The sequence below is a fragment of the Coturnix japonica genome, chromosome 7 (genome assembly GCF_054131305.1).
Source record: "Coturnix japonica strain WE chromosome 7, WE-NBRP24, whole genome shotgun sequence".
Lineage (NCBI taxonomy): Eukaryota > Metazoa > Chordata > Aves > Galliformes > Phasianidae > Coturnix > Coturnix japonica.
In genome coordinates, this window is record NC_140669.1 from 22,711,109 (window position 1) to 22,732,120 (window position 21,012).

Consider the following 21,012-nt stretch of genomic DNA (forward strand, 5'->3'; position numbering starts at 1 on the left):
TAAAAAGCGAAGACTGCGTTGCCTTCTCGATCATTCTATCTGGTCTATGCAGTAGCAAAATTGCGTGGTTGAGAGTTTAATGTACAGTGTTATATTTTTCTGGGAAAAAAATAAATGTAACTACCAAAGACCCATAGATAAGGATAATATCTGCAGAGAAATAACTGTATGAAAAGGGTGGTTGAGAGAAAGGGAATTGTGCAGAGCTGTGATCAGGTATGATCTTAATCTACTGTTAATTTAAAGGGCAGGTACATGGGTTTTAGTTTACTGTGCACGATACTGGATTTATATTTCAAAGGCATTGTCAAAGACATGCAAAGAATACTCTGCTAGGTAGATAGAGCCTGAGTAGTCAGTGGTTCTTAAGTCTTCTGTTATTCCACAACCTTGTATATATATATCATTATCTAGAATTCTTTTTGGTCTGACTGCTACAACACTTAGTCAGTGCTGTGGACATATAATTCTGTTTGATCTTCCTACATGCTTTAACATGAGAAATTCACAAGAATTTTACTGTCTATACTGATATGTTCGATGTTTTCAAAAGACTGAAGTCATAATACTAATGTTACCTTAAAACTTATTTCTCCTAGTGGTGCTCATGTTCTTTTAGATGATGATACAGATTTAGGTTATGTAGAGGATGGAGCTCCATGTGGTCCTCAAATGATGTGTCTGGACAAAAAGTGCCTGCCCATTCAATCCTTGAACATAAGCAGCTGTCCCATTGGTTCAAATGGAAAAGTCTGTTCTGGTCATGGGGTGAGTCTGTACTTGCAGTTTGCAGTTAAGCTTCTCCAGAACTCTCTCTGATAGGTCTGATCTTAGTGTACCCTGTGGCATTTTCTACTTGAAAGTGTTCTTGAGAGCTGTTGATCTGAAAAACAAACAAAACATGTTAAGTTTATGGAGAAAATTGCTTTTCTGTGAAGTGAAGGCAACTTTACTTTCTAAAATATCATCAAATGAGAACTGCCATTATATCCAGAGAGGTGGTGTTGCTACTATCAAGGAAGTTTTACATAAGTTATTGTAGAGACTTCTGTAAAAAGTTATCCATATTTCAAGGTACTTGTCACATCTTAAGTTGAAGTTCTTCCTGCTTACTAATACCTTTATTAAGTTGGTCCTGTGTTACGCCTGATGACTTAAATAATTAAAATTGTAAAGGCTGAATCTAAACAGAGACTGTATTTCAGTCTCTGAACATTCGTTTGAACATACACAAATTATATCATTTTACATTCAGGTGCATTATATTCTTCTCCCCATAAGTCTGTCTGTTTTCAAATGCTAATGTTTTGAAGGACAGGTGCGCTGTTGTATGTCTTAATGGTAAGATCGTTAAAAATCTCTCTACTATAGGATTCAGCAGGCTTAAGATAGTTGCCTAAGGATCTGAATTTTGTACATAAAAGGTTTTTTTTCTTATGCGTAACTGAAAATGAGAGGTGAATCTGAGCCCTGCAAAGTTAAGAAATATTTTTGTAGAGTATCTAGAAGAGACCTAGAAATATTGCTAAGTTTGAAAAGTAGCACAAGTAGAGACCTCTGATACCTTTTCTGTTTTGAGTTATTGTAAAAGCATACTTCTGTTGACCAAACCTGTAATAAGATGCATTTGTTACCATCTTTCTAGATAAGTTTCTCCAGTGAATACTTCAAGAAGCAGAATGAGATAAAAGTTAAATGGGAAAAAAATGTAATGATCACATATGCATTTCTCATACTTAATGTGTACATTACTTAGTCTGATATTATGTTCCAGTGTCCAAAAGATATGATTAGCTGGTACCAAACAGTGGATTTCTCCTTGAGTCCCACAGTGAAACTTCCTTATTTTTGTCTAATTCTCATGTCCTCTCATGATGACAAATCCACTGAACATCTTAGTTGTTTTTCTGTTTGGGACGAGGCTGTAAAGCATGACCAGGTCTTGAGCATTTTTAAATATGAATGTTTGGATTCTTTCAGAACATCCAGGCTGAAGCTCTAATGACTGTAGGTAATTTGTTAGTGGATGAGATGTCAGTTATCTCTTACATCCTGTGCAGATGAGAAGTGCAAATGATGATGGAACCACTGGGAACTTTCCTGCTTTTCCTACCATATGGGTATATTTAGAGGGTTAAAGCAAACTTTCAGGCTACTGGTGTCTTTCTAGACACTGAGTGCTATTGCTATAATATATAAACAAATTTTTATTCCATGAGTTAACTATCTAATTACTTGTTAAATAAATTTAAATAGCAGCAGTAGTTTTGAAACTACATTTTATTATTTTCTTTTCCAGATCTGCAGTAATGAAGCTACTTGCATTTGTAATTTCTCCTGGGCTGGGACAGACTGCAGTATTGATGATCCTGTCAGGGATACTGGTAACAAGAAAGATGAAGGACCCAAGGGTTTGTGTGATTTCAGTTTTGATATCATTTCAAATATTCATTACTTATTTTTCAATACGTTGAAGTGAAATTCTGCTTTATGTAAGTGATGTAAGGCTTATTCTTTTGTGGATCAATTAAACTATTTTTCTGATTTACATTTTTTTAATATCTCAGTAGGTAGCAATATGTAGTTTCTTATTTTTATCAATCTCATTTTTTCAGTCATTTTCTTTGTGATTGGAAGCTCATTAAATGTAGCTCTTCCATTTTATGTATCTGAGTATTTATACATTATTAGATATTCCCAGTTCCCCTATCTATTCTCATGTAATTCAGATACTGTGAGATAAAAAACAAAAAAGTGGAGTGTCCCTGGTGAAAACAGCTTTGGTTTAAAATAATAATAATAATAATAATAATAATGAAATGTTAAGGACTTGTTATTCTTACAACCATTATTTCTTACTCTTGCTTATATAGGAGGTATTCAGTTCAACTGAATATGAGCAATTAGTGAGGAAATAATTAAAAATGTTTTCTGAAGGGGGAGAAAGGCATTTGAGATTCTTTAATTTCTGTCTTGGGCTGTTGAAGGTTTTTAAGCTTTTCCTGTCATCAGGACGTTGTCCATATCAGACTGTCTTTATCCAGAATTATGGGTTTACAGATCAAGCTATAAGCAAATGATAAACCTAAACAAAATTTTGCAGCTAAATTGTATTTCTGGAGTCTTCAGTCCATTCTGTAAAGCTGTTGCAAAGAAGCTTAAAGATGTAGTACTTACACTGCAATCAGTCACTCTTTGAAATGTCTGGGGCTTCAAGGGTGTTGGACTCAATGACCTTTGGATCCTCTGTGATAAGACAGAATTTTGGTGTGTCCCTCCAAAATTGCTCCCCTTCTATTATGTGTGCCATAACCTTTTGGTCCAGTGGGTTCCAGTAGGCCTTTACCAAGAACAGTGGAAGAGGCCAACTTATAAAACAGGTTCCTAGCATGAAGGAAGCTGCATAGAAACAGTCTGGATTTCTCTTTGGGAATCTTTGCAGGTACTTCCTGGACACCTAACCCTGCTGCAGTTCTTCATAGAGTTGCCTGGTTTGTACACTGTTTTATAGTGATGCTTATCATTCCACTTCCCAGTTGGAACACCGCTTATAAAATTGTCAGTACTGTGTTGCTGATTTCTAAATCCTAAGTAGTTATTCCCTCCTGTATTAAACAAGAACAAAAAAAGTAACAGAGGAGGTATATTTATTTTGGTTAGTTTCTGGTAATTGAAACTAATTGGTATAATTTCAAGTGGACAGACATGTAGTTTATAATCCAGTTTTCAGTGGCCTCCACTGAATGCTTTTGCTATAAGGTGATTGAAAGAATTTCAAAAGATGAATTGTTTTTGTATGTTCTTATAGTAAGTTATTGATGTTGAGTCACCTAGAAGTGAATTCAGGAGCCAGAACATTGACAGTCAGTATAAACTTTGTGTGTTAATAGAGGATTTCTTTGGGAGATGATTTCAAAAGAATACAGAAACAATTTTCCATAGCTCTGTACTCAAATACTCAAATACCAAAGTACTCAAATAATGTCCATTAATTTATCAGCACTTCCTGTGTCACTGGCAACGTACACGTCTGAGACAGATACCAAAATACTTCCTTTTCCTTAGCCCTACATTTCTGTTATATTTCAGAGACAAACTAGTCTCCTTTTCTTAAAAATAAATAAATAGAACATAAAGACAGTTATGAGAATATCATTACAGCTCAACCAATTCCAACATCAGAGAGTGATATCTGGTACGATCAGAGATTTAAGGAACAAGCTGGGACGAACATAATCTGACTTTCTAAACTAGAGTGAATACAAGTAATCATGCATGGATGGGGTGATAGCCATAGCTGTGGTATTGGTGTCAAACCTTCCGCTTTTACAGTTTTAATCATTAGCAAGTTTGTCACTTAGGGCAGCAAATGTGCTTAGTTTTGACTGTCAGAATTGTAAGTATTTGACAGATTCAGACTAAAATCTCCCAGGAAGTACCTGCAAAAAAGTAGAAAACTATTTTTTATTACAATTGCAATATTTTTTACAAGAATTTTCCAGTGTTTATACAGTTCCATTATGAATCATCATTTAAAATAAATCCAGTTTACTTCCATCTACCTCCTTCCTTATACTACAAACAAGAAGAGACACCAGCTCTTTCTTACAGGAGTAACCTCTTTGCATTAAATTTAGTACTTCTGATGGAAATGTTATATTCTGATAGATGAGGGGGGAAAAAATGTACGTAAACTAGAATCTTTTTTGTACATTGTCAAAAGCTTTGGGAAAAGATTTGCTTTAGTGAGGAGTCCTGGTATGTTAGAGAGTTGAGGGCTTTAATTTCTTCTGGTTTCAGCTCCTTACCGCTAAAGAAGGTAATTATTTAGGGAGAGGTCATACACCTTATAAGAGATGTGAAATCTCACAAATTGCTTTTTCACTTTTTACACTGTAGATATACCATTTTTCTTAGTATGTTTTCACTACGTATAGGAAAGTAGTATTGCTGTTTGTTTATGTATTACTGTGATAGCTGTTAATTTCAGGTTTCGCTGCACTTCTGAGAATTTTCTATCAGCCATCCTTTGCCTCTACTCAGTGTTTGAGGATTTAAAAATTGGTGGTCCTTAATTATATTTATACATAGGTCTTAAGTTAGTCTAAGCTCTGCAACCTACTTTATCAGCAGAGCCATGGGAGAGCAGCTCAGGATGGTAGGTGCTCTGGGAAGGAACTCCTGCTGTTAGTGTTTGGCTACTGCAGAAACTTTGAATTCTTTTACAGCATTGGCTAATGGCTTTGAGGTCAGTAGGGCTCCATGTGCACAGGTCTTTCTTTGCAATTTCATTTACAGAACTGGGCCTTTGTTTGACTAGTGGAATACCGTTTGTTTGTTTTTTACACAAAAACTTTTGTCTCAAGTGTGTGTGCGTGTGTGTGTTTGTGTATATGAAACAAACAGAATTAAGAAGCATTTTCAAAAGAGGCTTCCAGCATGAAGATTATGAAGTCTTTGTCCCTGAAGAAGTTCCTATTAGAGAATTGTTTATGGTCAGTTATGGTGCAATCAATCTATCAGCATTTTAACTTTTTTTTTTTTTTCCAACATATGAAATATAGATTTTTTTTTTTTTCCTCAAAAAGTTTCCTTCAAAAATGAAAGATAAGGCCTCAGCACATTAAGGCTCTGTAAACATACCAAAGTGTAGAACATTCCCGAAGCTCAATTCAAAGGTCAGTTCTACCTTTTAGAAGGTGTCAAATCTCTCTATTTATATAACAAAGAGTGGTAAATGCTGTTACAAAGGAAAATATTGCAAACTAGTAAAGGAATTACTTAAAATCATTTTTTATGTGTTTTTTCCCACACAAAGGAACTGTTTCCAAATGAAGTTTCCATTTGCATAGTTATATACTATGGATACAGTTTGTTTCCAGTGACCTAAAGGAAGTTTTCTTATCGGTGACTTATTTATGTTTTGGCTATTTTAAACATAATAAGGCAGTAAGTTGAGGATGTTCCCTCTTTAAGTACACAAGAATACAATCACAAGCTAAAAGGAGTAGTCATACACTTATAGAAAAACCTCTTGCTGAAATATTTGCAGGCATTCAAATAAGATGAATAAAGCTTATATCTGAATTTTTAAAGCTACAGTATTTGGTAAATAGAAGTTTGATAAGAGGCTTGAATTGCTTACCAAAGGTTTATAAAGTAAAATATTCCTTAGAGGAATTATTTCATGTTTTCATTTCAGACTTTTATGATGTGATCTTTTCCTTAAAAAATCTTCCCTTTTCCCTCCGCACAGTGAGCATGGCCACTAACAGGCTAATAGGTGCAGTGGCAGGGACCATTCTGGCCTTGGGGGTGATTTTTGGAGGCACAGGGTGGGGAATAGAGTAAGCATTTTTCATAGTTTGAGTTTTATGTTTGGTGCCTAGTGTGTGAGGTAACTGTATGCACCTGAGCCCTCTGTGTATTACCCCTTTAGCTTTGTCATGTGGTGGTCGTATTTGTTTGTGATTTGACCGTGTCTGTGTTGTGTGAGTTGCTCATGCAGTGTTGAACCTTCTCCTGTCTGGGGTAATGTGGGGCATAAAAAAACAAGTTTGTGAATTTTTACATCGTCCAAGTGAAATTAAATGTCTGAATGTTCACATTATGCCAAATTTAGAAAATAATGGGGGAAAAAAAACAAAGTATGTTTGTAATTATTTTGCAAAATAGAATGAGGGTAACCTGGGCTATTTGATAAAAAGCAGAAACTTATGTTCTTTGTGGCTTTTAGTCTAATAACTCATGCAATCTAGATAGGAAAATGAAAGTTGATGATAACAGGGTATATAACTCGTTCTGTAGTAAGACTTCCAGTTATTCTGATTCCAGAATTGTTACCTCAAGACAGTACAATACTGAAGTACAGAATTAATATATGATACATATAAGCAGTTTTTACCATCTTCATAATTTTTGGGAACTGGAATCTTAAGTGTTAGCCTACTAACTCGATTTTAGCTGTGGCTATTTGATTCTTATATACGTACATATACAGGGCTTGCAAGAAAGATGGAGAAGATTATCAAGGCCTGTAGTAGTGACATAGCGAGGGGCAATAGTTTTAAAACTGAAAGGAGGTTGATCTAGTTTGGATACAAGAAATATGTTTTTATGGTGAGGTTGGTTTGTCAGTGCAGCAGGTTGCTTGGGAAAGTTGTAGATGCTTTAGTATTGGAAGTGTTCAAAAGCAGGTTGAATGGGGCTTTGAGCAACCTGGCCTAGCGAGGTGTCCCTGTCCATAGCAGGGAGAGTGGATGACATCTTAAAAGTCTCTTCCAACCCTAACCATTCTATGAAAAATATCCGTTAAGGATTCGTTTGTTATTTAACACAGTTCAATAACTTGTCCGTTAACTTAACTTGTCTCAGGTATCTGTTCAGTTTGAATTTTCAATGAATTTTTCCAGTCTTTTTTCAAACATGTAACAACAAGGGAACATAGTAAGAGGAGAGATGTTAAAAAAGTGGCCATTTAGTACATCTTTATCAAATTTAATTTATATTCTAATCCTTATGGTGTGTTGTTTTGTTTTGGTTTTTTTGTGGGAAGACAGCATTCTATGGCTGGGAAGAAATCAGTGTTACAGTTTATCAAGGTTTCTAGGATTTCTTACAGTTCGCTTAGTTTGTGTTTGCAGTCTTTTGTTGTGTGCAATTATTTGATGAAATCCAGAGTAAGCCATACATCCAAGTTGGATACAGTAGCTCATAAGGTTGTTAAATCTTGAAAACAAGCCTTAATTGGGAGTGTAGACTCTATCAGATGGCATTCATTTACCCTGCACCTTACTCACTCCTACTAATTTAGAGCCAGGTGTGACTTCAAAGGTAAGTCTAAACAAGGTATCTTCTAAGTAGTGAAAAATTAACTTTTAATCATTACTGTCAAATTTGTGTACTGCTCATATCCACTAAGCCTACACTATTTCTTTTCAGTTTTTAATTTATGTTCCTAAATATTCTTTTTGTATGAATTGTAGGAAGCAGTTTTTAAAACAAGGGCTTGGAAGGGTTTGGGATGATGTTTAAGCCTTGTATAATTCTGCTATACTTCCTTGTAGCAAATAAGCAATCTTCTGGAAGTAAATGTGGAGTATTAATTGAAGGTCATGGCAAAGTATAGGGTGTTTTTTTTCCCCCCATGAATTATACCTGAATTTTATGCATTCTTATTTATAGTGCTTAATTGTACTTATTTTCAGCATGAGTTTGACATGATTGCAGAGCCATTTTTTCATTCTGATTAGTGTTACAACATAATCTGAGGGCTGCTATAGCGAAGATGGAATGGATGCAGTGAAGTTAGGTCACAGCTCTAAATCCTAGACCCTGGGGTACTTTCTTTTTGTGGTGTCTGGGACCTGGCAGAAGGTTTGAAATGTTGAGTTATTGCAGCTGTCCTTCCTTTGCTGATCTGACTACTACTTTTTCTTCCTTATGTTAGTTGTTCTGTAGCATTCAAAACTCCATGTCATTTTATTGCTGTGTTGAAGCATTGATTTTGACAGACTGGGATAGGAGGATAGGAGGAGCTAACAACTGTTTCTAAGGACTATTCCTGAATATTTAAATGTTTGAACACAGTATGCAACAAACTGCAAAATAATTTTGTTGATTTCGATTTGCTTTCAGCTCAGGTGCAATTAGCTTTACATCAAAGACTGCTCATAGGTGTTTTTTTGTGTGCAGAGCAGTTGAAATGGTAAAATACTCAATTGTATTGTCTGTTTTCTTGCACCCTGTGTAAAGAGAGCACTTAAGGGTCAATTATGAATTTCTTATTTAGGTTTTCTCTTCCTCCTCAGTAAAGTGCACAAGTGTATTTTGTGCTGCTGCTTCTTGTTGCTCCTTTTTTTTTTTTCCTGCTCCACCCTTCCCCTATTTTGTTGTTAAGTAGCTTCTTGAGGATGATGAAGAGATGCTTTGATGTTTGGAAAGCTTAATGGGAATGCTGCTTTTATGTCAACTTCTGTTCCTTATTATGTAATCCTTTCCTTTGTCAAGGATTGTTTGTAAATTTAGCATTGACATAACTAGGAGGAGTCTGGACTCAGTTTAGCAAGTGGTGCTAAATACTGTCAAGCTCAAATTAAAGCATCTATCTCCTTTCACAATCTATACTAAATAGGATTTATTTTTTTTTTGCCCCTGTTTGCTGTAGTCATAAGTAAGACAGCATTTATATTTTCACCTTTAAGTTACAGAATTCTTTGCAAAGATCTCAGTGACCTCCTTAGTTGAACATCAGTTCACTGGATAAAGGTCACAGTGGAATTTACCCTCTAATATTAGATATCTATCTATGGTAGAAGTTAACGTAGCACACAGTGCAGAGACCAACAGGTTTCTTCATTCTCTTCTTAAAAGTAAGTTGGGCCTGCTGACATAGTCTACAGACATCACCTTGTATGTGTTGTCTACATTCCTTGACTTGTTGACTAACCTTTAGGTTGCTGTACTTTATGTAAAAACAAGCACAATATTCACATCTTTCTTAACGTAATCCTTTATCACAGGTCCTAGTGCCACCAATCTTATAATAGGCTCCATCGCTGGTGCCATCCTGGTAGCAGCTATTGTCCTTGGGGGGACAGGATGGGGCTTTAAGTAAGCAATGCCGCATGTCTTCTCTTCAGTGGCTCTGGCAGTTCTATTTCTTGCTTTCATCACTAAATGTTGAGTTCCTGCTACAAGAGTTTTAAGTAATTTTACTGTCAATTGCACACGAGTTAATGAGGGAAAATTACACGTGTGCTGAACAAGCTGTAGAAATGGATTGAAAACTAACCAATGTCATCAGGGTGCAAAGTTGAACAAAAGTAAAAGAAACAATTTAACATTCATGAGTTCACCTACAATTAGCAAGCAACTCTTGTTTCATTTCCAGCTAGTAGTGTCATTCTCTTTCAACAGAGACCGAATACAAGGATTTAAAAAAATCCAAATGGTAAATTTCTCACTGTAGCCATGGTTTCCTCAAGATGAACCTTTCCTCTGCAGCAGACTAAATTTTTCTTTGCCAGTGGATTTGACTGAGCAGGCAGCAGTGACTGACCTGTGCAACCCGCAATAGGAAACCTGCTTTAGCGCGGGGTTGGACTCTATCTCTTAAGGTCCCTTCCAACCCCTGCACTTCTGTGATTCTTGAAGTCTGTTTATTTGGAATGCTGTAGTACTTTAAAACTTTTTTTAAATATTATTTTTTCTTACGTGAAAATGCAAAGTACTGGCAGTAGGTGAGTAGTTTTTAGTAACTTAAGTGTGTTGCTGAAACAGCTGTCTCAGAAATACTGGGGCTATCTTTTGGCTCTTGTTGCTGATTTCTTTGCTGTCTTAATATTGATTCAAGGCTTTTTTTTTTTTTTTAAGAATTTTTTGCTAAGGCTGAAATTTTTGAAAGCTAGAAGTGTCTCTTGGAAAATAAAAGCTGTACTCGTGCATTTCAATTCAATTGTCTTGATAGTTATAAAGCACAGGTAGCAAACTCTTATCAGGAGTTACAAGCAGTACAACAACATTCATTCTACTTCTGACTCTTGAAGAGTCTTGTACAAAAATTCTTATTTCTTGTTAGTTTTTCTGGCATTGTGAAGTCTGCATGTACACATGGGCCGTATTTGGTGTTTTTTTTTTTAAACAAAGGGGGGGCTTAAATTTAGATCCAGTGTTTTTAATCTTACAAATCAGGGAGGTTCTAAGCACAGGAACAAGTAATTGTTCATGGTATTTGTTGCTGTTGCTTTTCAATAATGTGAATTAAAAACAAGCCATGCCATGACAAACTGAAATTCCTCGATCAGAGTTTTATAATAGTTGAAATAATATAATACATAGTCCATATTCATATCCTACATCTGAGTTGAGAAGTAGAAAAATACATTTCTTAATTGATTAAGAAGGTTGTCAGAATAGTAAATAATGATCGGGCCTGTTTATCTGTTCGTTCAGTTTCAAAGTCACCTAAAAATGTTTGTTTTGTCATTTTTGAGTATTTCTTTTTCTTAGGGTCTGGTGGCCTCAATGATGCATGCATACAGAAGAAAAATACTCCATATACCTATATCCCAGCCCAGGGGAAAACAGTTTGCCCTTCCTTCTGAAAAAAAGACAGTTTTTACTTCGTGTTGCGCTGCTTTCCAGTATCGGCACTTTCAGAAAGTCCCAGGACCTGCTGCATTCTTTCTGGTATTTCTCCCAGGCTTTGTGCGATGCAAAAGAAAAGGAGGTGAGAAGGGATGGCAGCGCTCCCTGTGCGTTCCATTGGCACTGGCACAAGCTGAGGGCTGTGCGTAGAGTTGCAGCTCTGGTGTTCCAGGCTCCTCATCTGTTTAGCAATAACAGATCTAATGCCGGATTTCTAAAAAAACTTCAGTCAATCGTGATTTTTTTTTTTTTAAGCATGGGCATGTTATCTTTTTAACACATGCTGATAGACTTACCTTGAGCTTCTGGTTTTTATGGTTATTTTTTATAGCTCCTTCTCAGTTGAATAATTTAAGTCCTCCTACTTGTATAATAATTACCCCTGGCTCAGCCTCTAATACTTGCAGTTGCCATGGCGGATCTCAAAGCAACAGAATTTTAATAAAACCCCATATATTTTTTGTAGTCTCATTGTATTTCTGAGATAGATGTTTTCCATATTAATAAACAATTTAAAAAAAATACTAGTGAACATTTAATTTGTTGTTACTTAATCTTATCTGGGCTCAAAGCAAGAGATGCCAGTGAGTTTGAGGTCTCTTTTAGAGTATGCAGTGACAGATTTGTATTCAGCTGTTGGAGAGACTGAAACTGATAGACTGGAAGATGTATTTGTGTGGGTGCAGTCTGGACACTGAGCTTTTCCTCAGAAGTTGGATGCAGACTGGGCACATTCTGTAGTGTTAACTAATGTGCATGTTTTTTGGTTTTTTTAAGTATCGCATAAGATCCTAATTTATAGGAAAGAATTCTCTGTTTCCCTAAACAAAGTGCAGAAGCAGTCAGGTAAGATGTCAAACTGATTTGTTATTTAATGCTTCAGTGCATTAACTTTTAAACTAAATACAACCACTTTTTTTTTTTTTGTTTTTGCAAGACTTGTGTTAAGTCTGTTAAAAATTTTCATTTTTTGAGAGCAGTCATATATAGAATTCTCAATTGATAATATTAGGAACATCGCTAACTGCATTTTGCTGGAAGAACTGAGCTATATGTTTTACTTCTGGTCCAGAAGTCAGATGTCAGAGACTTGCGTGTGTTAATTGCATCTATATTTTTCTGACACAGAGTATTTTCCCCTAAATAATAACTAACACAAAACATAATTTGTTTAGGTGTTTTCTTCCTTAGTAAGCTAGGTTATGTCTTAGCAACCTGCAGCCCTTCTGTAGCAGCTGCTGGCAGTTGTGCCAGCAGTGTGGATGCTGACTGGTTATGCCTGCACTCGGAAGCTTGTGTGAACACAGATGGGTAGACGGTTTCTCCCTTCTTAAATAATACAATATTGGATAGTTCATTTTTTCTTCGTGCTCTGCACCCTTCAGCTACTCTCACAAATGTTCCACTTTGCATCCTGCTGTCAGTCCTTTGCCTGCATATTTGTAGAAGCTTGTTATTGCTATACTGAAAAGTCTCTTGAAGCTGCTCTTCTTCAAAGAGCAAGACACAAGTGCTCGTTCTGTAGCAGAACCTCAAAATACACCAGCCTGGCCTAGCTCACAGCTTGAAGTGCATGTTTCTTTTGGGGGTTGGTGGTTTTTCTAGTTGCGTACAAAAGAGGGCTAGCACATGTAGACCCTCTCATACTTTGCTTCATGTCTATCTGGAGAGACAGATGAGGATTTTAATGTGTCCTTTTTAAGCAAGCAATATGTTTAGTCTCTGCAAATACGAGAGAAGGTAGCTAATGCTTTACAAACTGGGAGATGTGATTTCTGTTTCACAGGTTATCAGATTTTCATATGAACATACGGTACTGTGCTGTCAAGTCCAAATCAAACGTAAGCTGCAACTAAGCAAACTTTGTTCATGAACTGAGATGGGGTGGGGGGAGGCTTGAGGGGGAAGCATTAAAGTCACTTGATGCAAGCTTAGAGAAATGAGGTTCAGACTTAAAGTTTCAAGAATGAATTCTAGATTGAATTTTCTAATCAAGTTGATGCGTGGACAGGATAAGGAAGGAAAATTTGACTGAGTTTTCAGGGATGTAAGAGTCTCACTAAACATTTCTTGTTTGGAGTTAAAGGCTCTAAGAGGAAACCTCATTAGGATGTAGATTTTACTTCAGATGAGCCCTGGATAGTGCTTAGTGGCATTAATTTCAATGTAGCAAGTCTGTGCAAGATTTCAGCATATGACATTATATACAGGACTGATCTAGAAGGACATTTTAACAGAGAGTAGTTTTTGATGTGGGCCTTTTGTATTGGCTTGCAAAATCAGCTTGAGGGACATATGCTTGCTTATTTTTCTAGCATATATTCACTCTTGGAAAGTAATACAAGCCAATTCAATGCTCTTGTTGCTGACTTTAACAGTATTAAGGCAATTTCTAGTAAAGAAGCAGTGCTGCTAAGGAGCAGTGCTAGGTGAAAGCACATAAAAAGCTGCTTCTCATCATATCACACTGGGTAAGTGGCTCTCAGTGAAGAACTGATCATAGGTACCATTCTGTGTAGTTCCAGCAACTGTTTCTTGGCTGGAGCTCAAGTTTTGTTTGGTTTTTTTTTTAAGTGGAGGATTAATGGTTGGACTGAAGACTTACACAGTCCATACAAATGCTACAATTTTAGCTGGTCCACACAGAAGCATGTAGACCCCAAAAGCTTATGCAAGTTAAGGCAGTAAGACAGTTGATGAGGAATGAGGCTTCAGTCCCTTACCAGCACTTCCTTAACACTTGTAGTATGACCTTGTAGTATCAACAGCCATTACCTACACAAGCATCAGTGTTAAAAGCACGTATTGTATTTAATCTTTTTTTTAACTATTACAATAAATAGCAAGTCAATATCTTAAGCTGCTAATTTTAGCCTCTTGCTTTCTTAATTTCAATCATGTATTTTTTTTTATTTTAGTCTAGAAAAGAATTATTTATTTTTTAACCTGTATTTGAATCCCATTTTTGGAATGCTTATGAAAATATTGGCTATTTGAAGAGATTAAATTAGTGGTTTGGAATAAATTTTTATGTAGTTAGAAAAAGGACTTGCAAGTAATTTCCTCTGTCACCATGTTACGAACTAGTGGGGAAAGATGCTAAGGATTACAGAAAGGTATTTCTTGCATATATTGAGCTTTCTTAAAATTTTTTTTTTCTGAAATACTTTGCATTTATAAAGACAGCCATATCATGCAGACTGTGATAGCTGTATCATTTTACAACGTGGTGTGCTTTTTTGATTCAGAGTTGTCTATAATACTGGTTATGTTAGAAATTTTTTTTCTGGTTGGATTACAGACTGAAATGCTGACTGTCACTACTTAACCAGGCACTGAAATATTAACCACAAAAAGAAGTTAAAGTTACAACAGACTTTTGACGTGAAACAACAAAGAAACACAGCACCCTCCTCTGTGATCTCTATGGGTTTCTTGTAGCCCCTAGCTCCCAAATTGCTTTTGCTGCACTGTTTAAAGAGAGCAGGCTTAGTTTTGTTTTTGTTTTTTTTTGTTGTTTTTTTTTTTTTTCAGATAGAGGAAAGAGTTTTAAAGGTTATTTCAGTATTTTTTTTCACTTGTGTATCACAAGTAATGATTGTCATTCATTAAAACATTCCACTGATTTTCTAAGGGAGAAGTTAATTTATCTTGTGACTCAGGCTCTGACTATGCACTACTACCTACCTACTGAAAGCTGTTTCAAAGTAGCACTGTTGTTTGTGTCCTGGGCCAAGTGCTCAGAGCTCCTGTTCTTCAGATGCTTCAGTTGTGTGCAGCTAGGCATGATTATGGCCCAAAGTAATAGGCAGGTATGAAAGCAGGCCCTAGAGACGTATCTAGTTAGGTGATGTGATTGGACCAGAGCCACTGAGATTTAGCAGTTTACTCGATGTTGAGCTGAATGCTGTATGAGAACCTTGTGCTGATATAATGCATATCATATATATGCTATATATATATATATAAGCTATAAAATGGTGCAGACTGCAGCTACCCAGGATGTGGTAATCACCCACTTTGTCTTTTTGTTGTAATTTTCTATGGGATGACAGCAACTCATTCTATTTGCTGATTTAAGAATACTGTCTTAAAAAAAAAAAAAAAAAAAAAAGAAGTATTTGCCTACCTCATATGTATCTGCGGTACACAGAGGATGGATTTAGACTCTAAAGTAATATCAGCCTAATGGGTGTTATTCCAGGACTTGTGGAGGGCAGCTGTTAGCAAGATGAACATAGTGATATTTTAAAAGCCAGTAACTCTTCCACAGCACACACTGTACAGAAAATGTAGACGGTGGTACCCAAAAACAAAACAAAAGATTCCTGGGAACTGCCAGTTTTTGGCATTCTTCTCAAAAAGAATTTGCCTTTGCACACATCCATTAGTCTCTCAACTCTGAGGAAAACTTATTAATACTGCAGCAGTCGCAGTAGTTAGCAGGCCTGCTAAATACAGAAAATCCTGGGGATGGTATGTAGCTTTTAGGGAATTTGTGAATTCCTGGTTCGTACTTTTTGCATGTCAGTTTGGTGGCGGTAGTGGTGCATATGCCCAGTGGGAGAACTAAATGCATGAGCCCCTTGCTTGATGCCCCACATAAAGCCAGATACCGGGGAGGTTGCACCTAACTTTTGTTGTTGCTTTGTGATGTCTTGCTGTTTGACATAGGGTAGATACCAGTATCGTAGGAGCCTGGATATCACACCAGCTTGCTATCTGCTCTTAACATTAAATTCTGGCCATACAACTTATGGAACTGTCCAGTCTCCTTCGAGTGTGATGTCTTGGCTATATTTTGCACCTTACTGAGATTCACAGCAATTTTGGTTAATAGTGTGGTAAGAGCTCACAGAGGCACTTCAAGGCTTCCTCACATAGAACTTGCAAACCAAGTTCCGATATAACCAAAGATAAGCACCTGCTATGAGCACCCAAGTCTGTGTGCTTTCATACTACTTTTGGCTCACTTCTGCTTAGGCATATGCATGCTTTCATAGCCTAGTGGACTTACTATGGTTTGAGCATTTCTACAAGCATAGTCCTCTCAAACTACTACAAAAGTAATTAAATTCTGTACGCCATCATGATCTTTAAGCTTCATAAAGAAACTAATACTTGTTACTATGCTGCAGAAAGCACACAGCCAAATTCCTTATTGCAAACATTACGCGTTGTCTCAGTGTGAGCCTTTTACTTTACTATGACCACAGCTTTGGTTTTGTTCCTGTTATATCTAACTAACGATCTGCCCTTCTTGTTTTTTCCCTGCTCCTTTGGATGCAACCTGGAAGAAATGTCAAAAAACGAAGATTCGATCCAACTCAACAAGGCCCTATCTGAAGAAATGCATTTCAAAGAGCTGCTTCTTTCACTATTGGATGTTGGGTATGATATCTTTGCTGTAGCTGTGCAGGAACTAAATAAAGAAGAACATAGACCATAGCTACAACTGTAATGTTGAGAAGTTAGGAATTGAGGAGATCAAACTGTCCTTTTTGGAGATAAGTTGAAAATACTTTCTCCATTCACCTTTCACTCGTTATTATTAACTGATAAGTTAAGAGCAAACTATTTCAAAATGAGGTTTTTTTTTCTTTTTTTTCTTTTCTCAAACAAAGGAAGAGACAAAGACCAAGTGCAATAAGAGAACTATTCAAAACATGTAATAGCGGGAGGTTTTTTTTTTCCAGCCTACAGGCGCTCTAACTTCACTTGCGTTCGCATGACTTCCTTTTTCTTAACAATCTCCAGTGGCATGAGAAGCTAATTTTGAAAGGGTAACCTGCATGGCTCACATTATAAACAACCAAGCTAGCAAGCTGACCCCAAGCAGAATATGCAGCCCGAAAACTACAAAGCACTTGGAAGCTGGTCCCAGGCTCCGACTGATCTTCTGGCCGTGCAGTGCATTTTGTCACCAGGCCTCAGAGCTCCCTGCTCTCTTGAGCTCACTGTCTGCCAGGCCAGGAGCCCGTTGGATATGGAAACAATTGAGCGATGGATGGAGCTGCCCCACAAAGGAAAACATGTAAATATGGAAATAAGATTTTAATGTATCATTTTCACAGATTATAAATAAATATAAATATATATGTAAACAGAAAAGGATTGCCATATAAAAAGGTTCTATTCTTTATGTAAATCTATTTTTGATGTTGGTAATTTTTTTTAATTTTTTTTTTCTTTTTTTTTTTCTCCCCTCTTATTCTGTAGCATGTTTTACAGCCAGTGCTCTGGGCTTGCTCAAAAACAGCAGAGGATAGCATGCAGATGCAGGGAGTTTTAACACCAAAAAAATGCGATCTAAAGCTTGTATGCTTAAAACCAAAACCAATTAAAATGTATAAATGCATATATCTGTGTATTGGCTACAAGTCTGGATTACTTTTTCACTGATTTTTTTGGCAGATTTTCTGTAATATAATGTAAGAAAGTAACACCATCAAATTAAGCACGGAAGTGCCAAGCTTCTATTTTATTTTTTTTAACTCTAGCTTTTTTTCCAGATGTCTAGATCCTGTAATATACAAATTAAATAAGCCTTAAAATACTTGCAAAATGTTAAAAGCTTGGAAATAAGTTTGTCTTCCCTTCTGCTCACCTATACCAACTTACAAAGATAACTGACATTTCTAACACGCTCCCTGTATCTCCTTGATGCATTTCACTTTTCCAAGTATAATACAGAAGTCAGTCTTTTGATACTCTGCTACTGCTAGCTAGTTACAGAATATGGGAAATCCATAAAATTGTAGGGGTGGGGGGTTAATTATTTAGATACACCTTGCATAGAAACAGATTTTTCAGACAAGTGCTGGGCAGCCATACTGATAGTAAGCAGGCTGCCTGCATATGTCTGACTTGAGAAAGATTCAAAGAGAACTAGTTTAGTTTAGGACTCCCTTATAGGCCCGTGAGATCTGGCTCGTCCTGTTTACCTGGATTAAAACAAGCAAACAAAAAAAAAATGGAGTAAATTATTTAAGTGAAGCAACCTGGAAACTTTATTGCTGCAACTGATAACCAGAATCAGAGAGTTCAGTAAGTTTTGATTTAAGGGTTGGATATTAGTAACTATGGAATTGAAGTTACATGAGTTATTCCGTCTGCTTTCAGTAGAAGTCTGTTTCTTAAGTTAGCTTTACAAGTCGGAGCATTGGGAAAAATGCTGCAGATTTCCTGTGACTTAAAAAAAAAAATAATAATAATAATAATCTTTTTCATTTCAGTTGTTTTTCTTATGATAATGTTGAACTCAGCAGCCTCACAAGAGAATTACTACGTATTGTTTTGGTTGACAGTTGTTATTGTTTCCAAACAGCTTTAACAATCACATTAAACACTTACTACATGATGAGTTAAAGGTGCTGCACACAGGTAGTTGATATCGATACATTTGGAAGTTGTATTCTGAACAGTTCCTGCCGGACCTCAAGCAGAACTAAGTTTCTATGGCAAACCAAAAATCCTTGCAAATATATCAATGTCTTATAAAATGAGTTTGCTTGGGAACGTGGTCCCAACTTCGATAGAGTTCTGCTCCCAAAGCTGTGTAACCACAATGGAAATACTGCTGGTTACCAAAAACTAAAATAAAATCAACTGATGTATGTAAGCTACCTGTGTAATAAACCTTTGAGAAGCATTTCACAAACAACATTGTAAATGTGCGATGTGATGTTTTAAATCAGACCACAGTGGTCCCCAACTATACTATGTACATACAGTCAGTGCTGGAGTAACTTTTTATTTACCCCAGCAGTTTCATAGGAATTATGATTTCTTGACTGAGTTTACACTGTACTCATCAGCTGTTGCCTGTATGTGGAAGTTTGCAGTGGCTCTGCCCTACAGGTATAGAATGCAAGTGATAACGCAGCACAGAGCAGGTCAAGGCTGAAGTGCTTTCTGTGGCATTAGACAATAAAAGCTATTGTAGTTTAGGTGTTCATTTTCTACGTTGTGTCTTTGTTCTGCTTTGGAAGCACATGTGCATTTAATTTGTTCATCACAGTGCCATCAAAAGACACAGTAACATCTGCATCACCTGCTGTATGTTTGCTCCATTATTTACCTATTCACCTGGACAAGAAACTGTGGTAACTGTACAGCTTATTCCAGTTTGCTGCATGCTCACACTGAATTGATGTGATCCTCCTAAAAGAGAAGTCCGCTAGGCAAATTAACAGATCTATAGGTGCATGTTAAAAGAAATGGATTACTTAAGGCTGGAGTTAAACAAATCTTTCTTTACTATGCAAAGATGGGTATTGCACAAATTTAAGACTAATGTCTGAGGAAATGCCATAGAATACTTGAAGCTATACTTTAAGCCTACTCGGTCCTGTTTTATATTCATTATTCCTTCCACTATTTTTCTTTCGTTTTAAAATTATTTGTAATTATTTCTAAGTGCACAACTTGATGTAAGAAGCCAGTTTTTGTTGGAAGACAGTTTTCATATTTTGTTGGCTGCTAATGAATGGGAACTCAATAGTCTTTGTTCTGCATCTTAGCAAAATTAAAGAACTTCATCAACATGGAGTGGAGGAGTTAATTTTTTCATTTTTTCCTTATTTATTCTCTGTTGTTTTGTTTTAATTTCTTTGTTTGATATGCTGTCACAGCTCTAGCAGTGGGAAATGACAGGAGGTTACTTCTACCAAAGATCTCAGCCTACCCCATGTCACAGCAAGGTTCTTTCTGTGAGAAGACATTGCCAGCGGGCTGCGTGACAGCAGAGCTGCGTTAGTCCCTTCTGCTGGATGCAGGGAGGGGAACAAGAGACCTGTGTGCAGCAGTTAGTGGCAAAAAGCCTTTTTACATTTCTCAAATCTGAATGATATTTAAAGCCGAAGTGATGCTCACTAACCTCACTTTAACCAAAGGGCCAGACAGTACAATTGTAGCCCTCTGTCAGCAAAGACAAAAAACGACTTCTTTTTTTAAAGATAAATCAGAAACAAAAGCCCTAATCCTTAGGTCACATGAGCTTAGGAAGAACAAATGGCATTAGACTGCAAGCCGCTTTATCAGACTTTTGTCCTATGATAGTACACAACGAATACTGACCCTTCACCAGGCAGCAAGTGAGGAAGATGTAACCTTTTCCACTTTCTATGCTCACCTGTGGTAATTACATCCACAGTAATCTCCCTTACACATCAATTTGGGTTACCAAGCTGAGAAGTCCTTCCACCCATACCTACACAATTAATGTCAAACTAATTAAAAACTTTTAATTATTTTTTTACATTGGAAAAAAAAATAAAACATTACAAGGACAATAGGAGGTCTTAAACTTCTTTACCTGATTTAGGCTTTCTCAGCAGTTTGTAGGTTCTTAAGGACTTGACATGCACAAAAAACAGGAGCAGAAGGAGGAAAAGTCAGGGAAGGGCAAGGTTTAGGAATTTGTCTTTGTAACTGCACTGGTCTGCTGCAGAAAAGATGTCACAAGAAGAAGAATGCTCATCTGTCTCCAAAGAGGATACAGGCTCACAGAAGAAGTCTGCAAATGAAGGATCTCCTGAAAGAGATCCTTCCTCAGTGGCAGTCAGCCTTTAAATGAGGCTTAAGAGAGGTGGAGCATCCCCACAGCTGAATCCTCATCACCTGTGCTCCCAAGCCTGACCTGGTCTCTTCTTTCAGGTACTTGCTGTGTGGTTTGGGCCCTGACTCTGCAGTTCCCTTACAGTCATGCAAATCTTACTGCTTACAGTATAAGCTATTTAGACTGAGACACACTGGCCTTGAGATGACAGACTGAACTGCTTCCCTGAGGGAAGCTGAAATGCTTATCCTTCTTGTACAGCAGAAAAATGCAAGAATAGTAATGTACAGTTCTAAATAGTACAA

At 36.7% G+C, this 21,012-nt stretch overlaps 1 protein-coding gene across 21 annotated transcripts in view; it reads left to right on the forward strand.

The window, feature by feature from the left end:
* Positions 1-19,698, forward strand: part of ADAM23 (ADAM metallopeptidase domain 23) — a 62,683-nt gene extending 42,985 nt beyond the window's left edge. For 4 of the 21 annotated variants that reach the window (XM_015868233.3, XM_085553363.1, XM_085553365.1 and 1 more), the window contains 6 exons: positions 600-768; positions 2,300-2,411; positions 9,522-9,612; positions 12,935-12,989; positions 16,446-16,539; positions 16,845-19,698. In XM_015868233.3, coding sequence (XP_015723719.2) covers positions 600-768; positions 2,300-2,411; positions 9,522-9,612; positions 12,935-12,989; positions 16,446-16,539; positions 16,845-16,921 — 598 coding nt within the window. In that variant the 3' untranslated portion in view covers positions 16,922-19,698. Of the gene's footprint in view, positions 1-599; positions 769-2,299; positions 2,412-6,256; positions 6,348-9,521; positions 9,613-11,010; positions 11,665-11,925; positions 11,995-12,934; positions 12,990-16,445; positions 16,597-16,844 lie in introns of those variants that run through there. The other 17 variants (XM_015868238.3, XM_085553366.1, XM_085553354.1 and 14 more) reach the window with 16 other exon arrangements.
* The last annotated feature ends 1,314 nt before the right edge of the window (positions 19,699-21,012 follow it).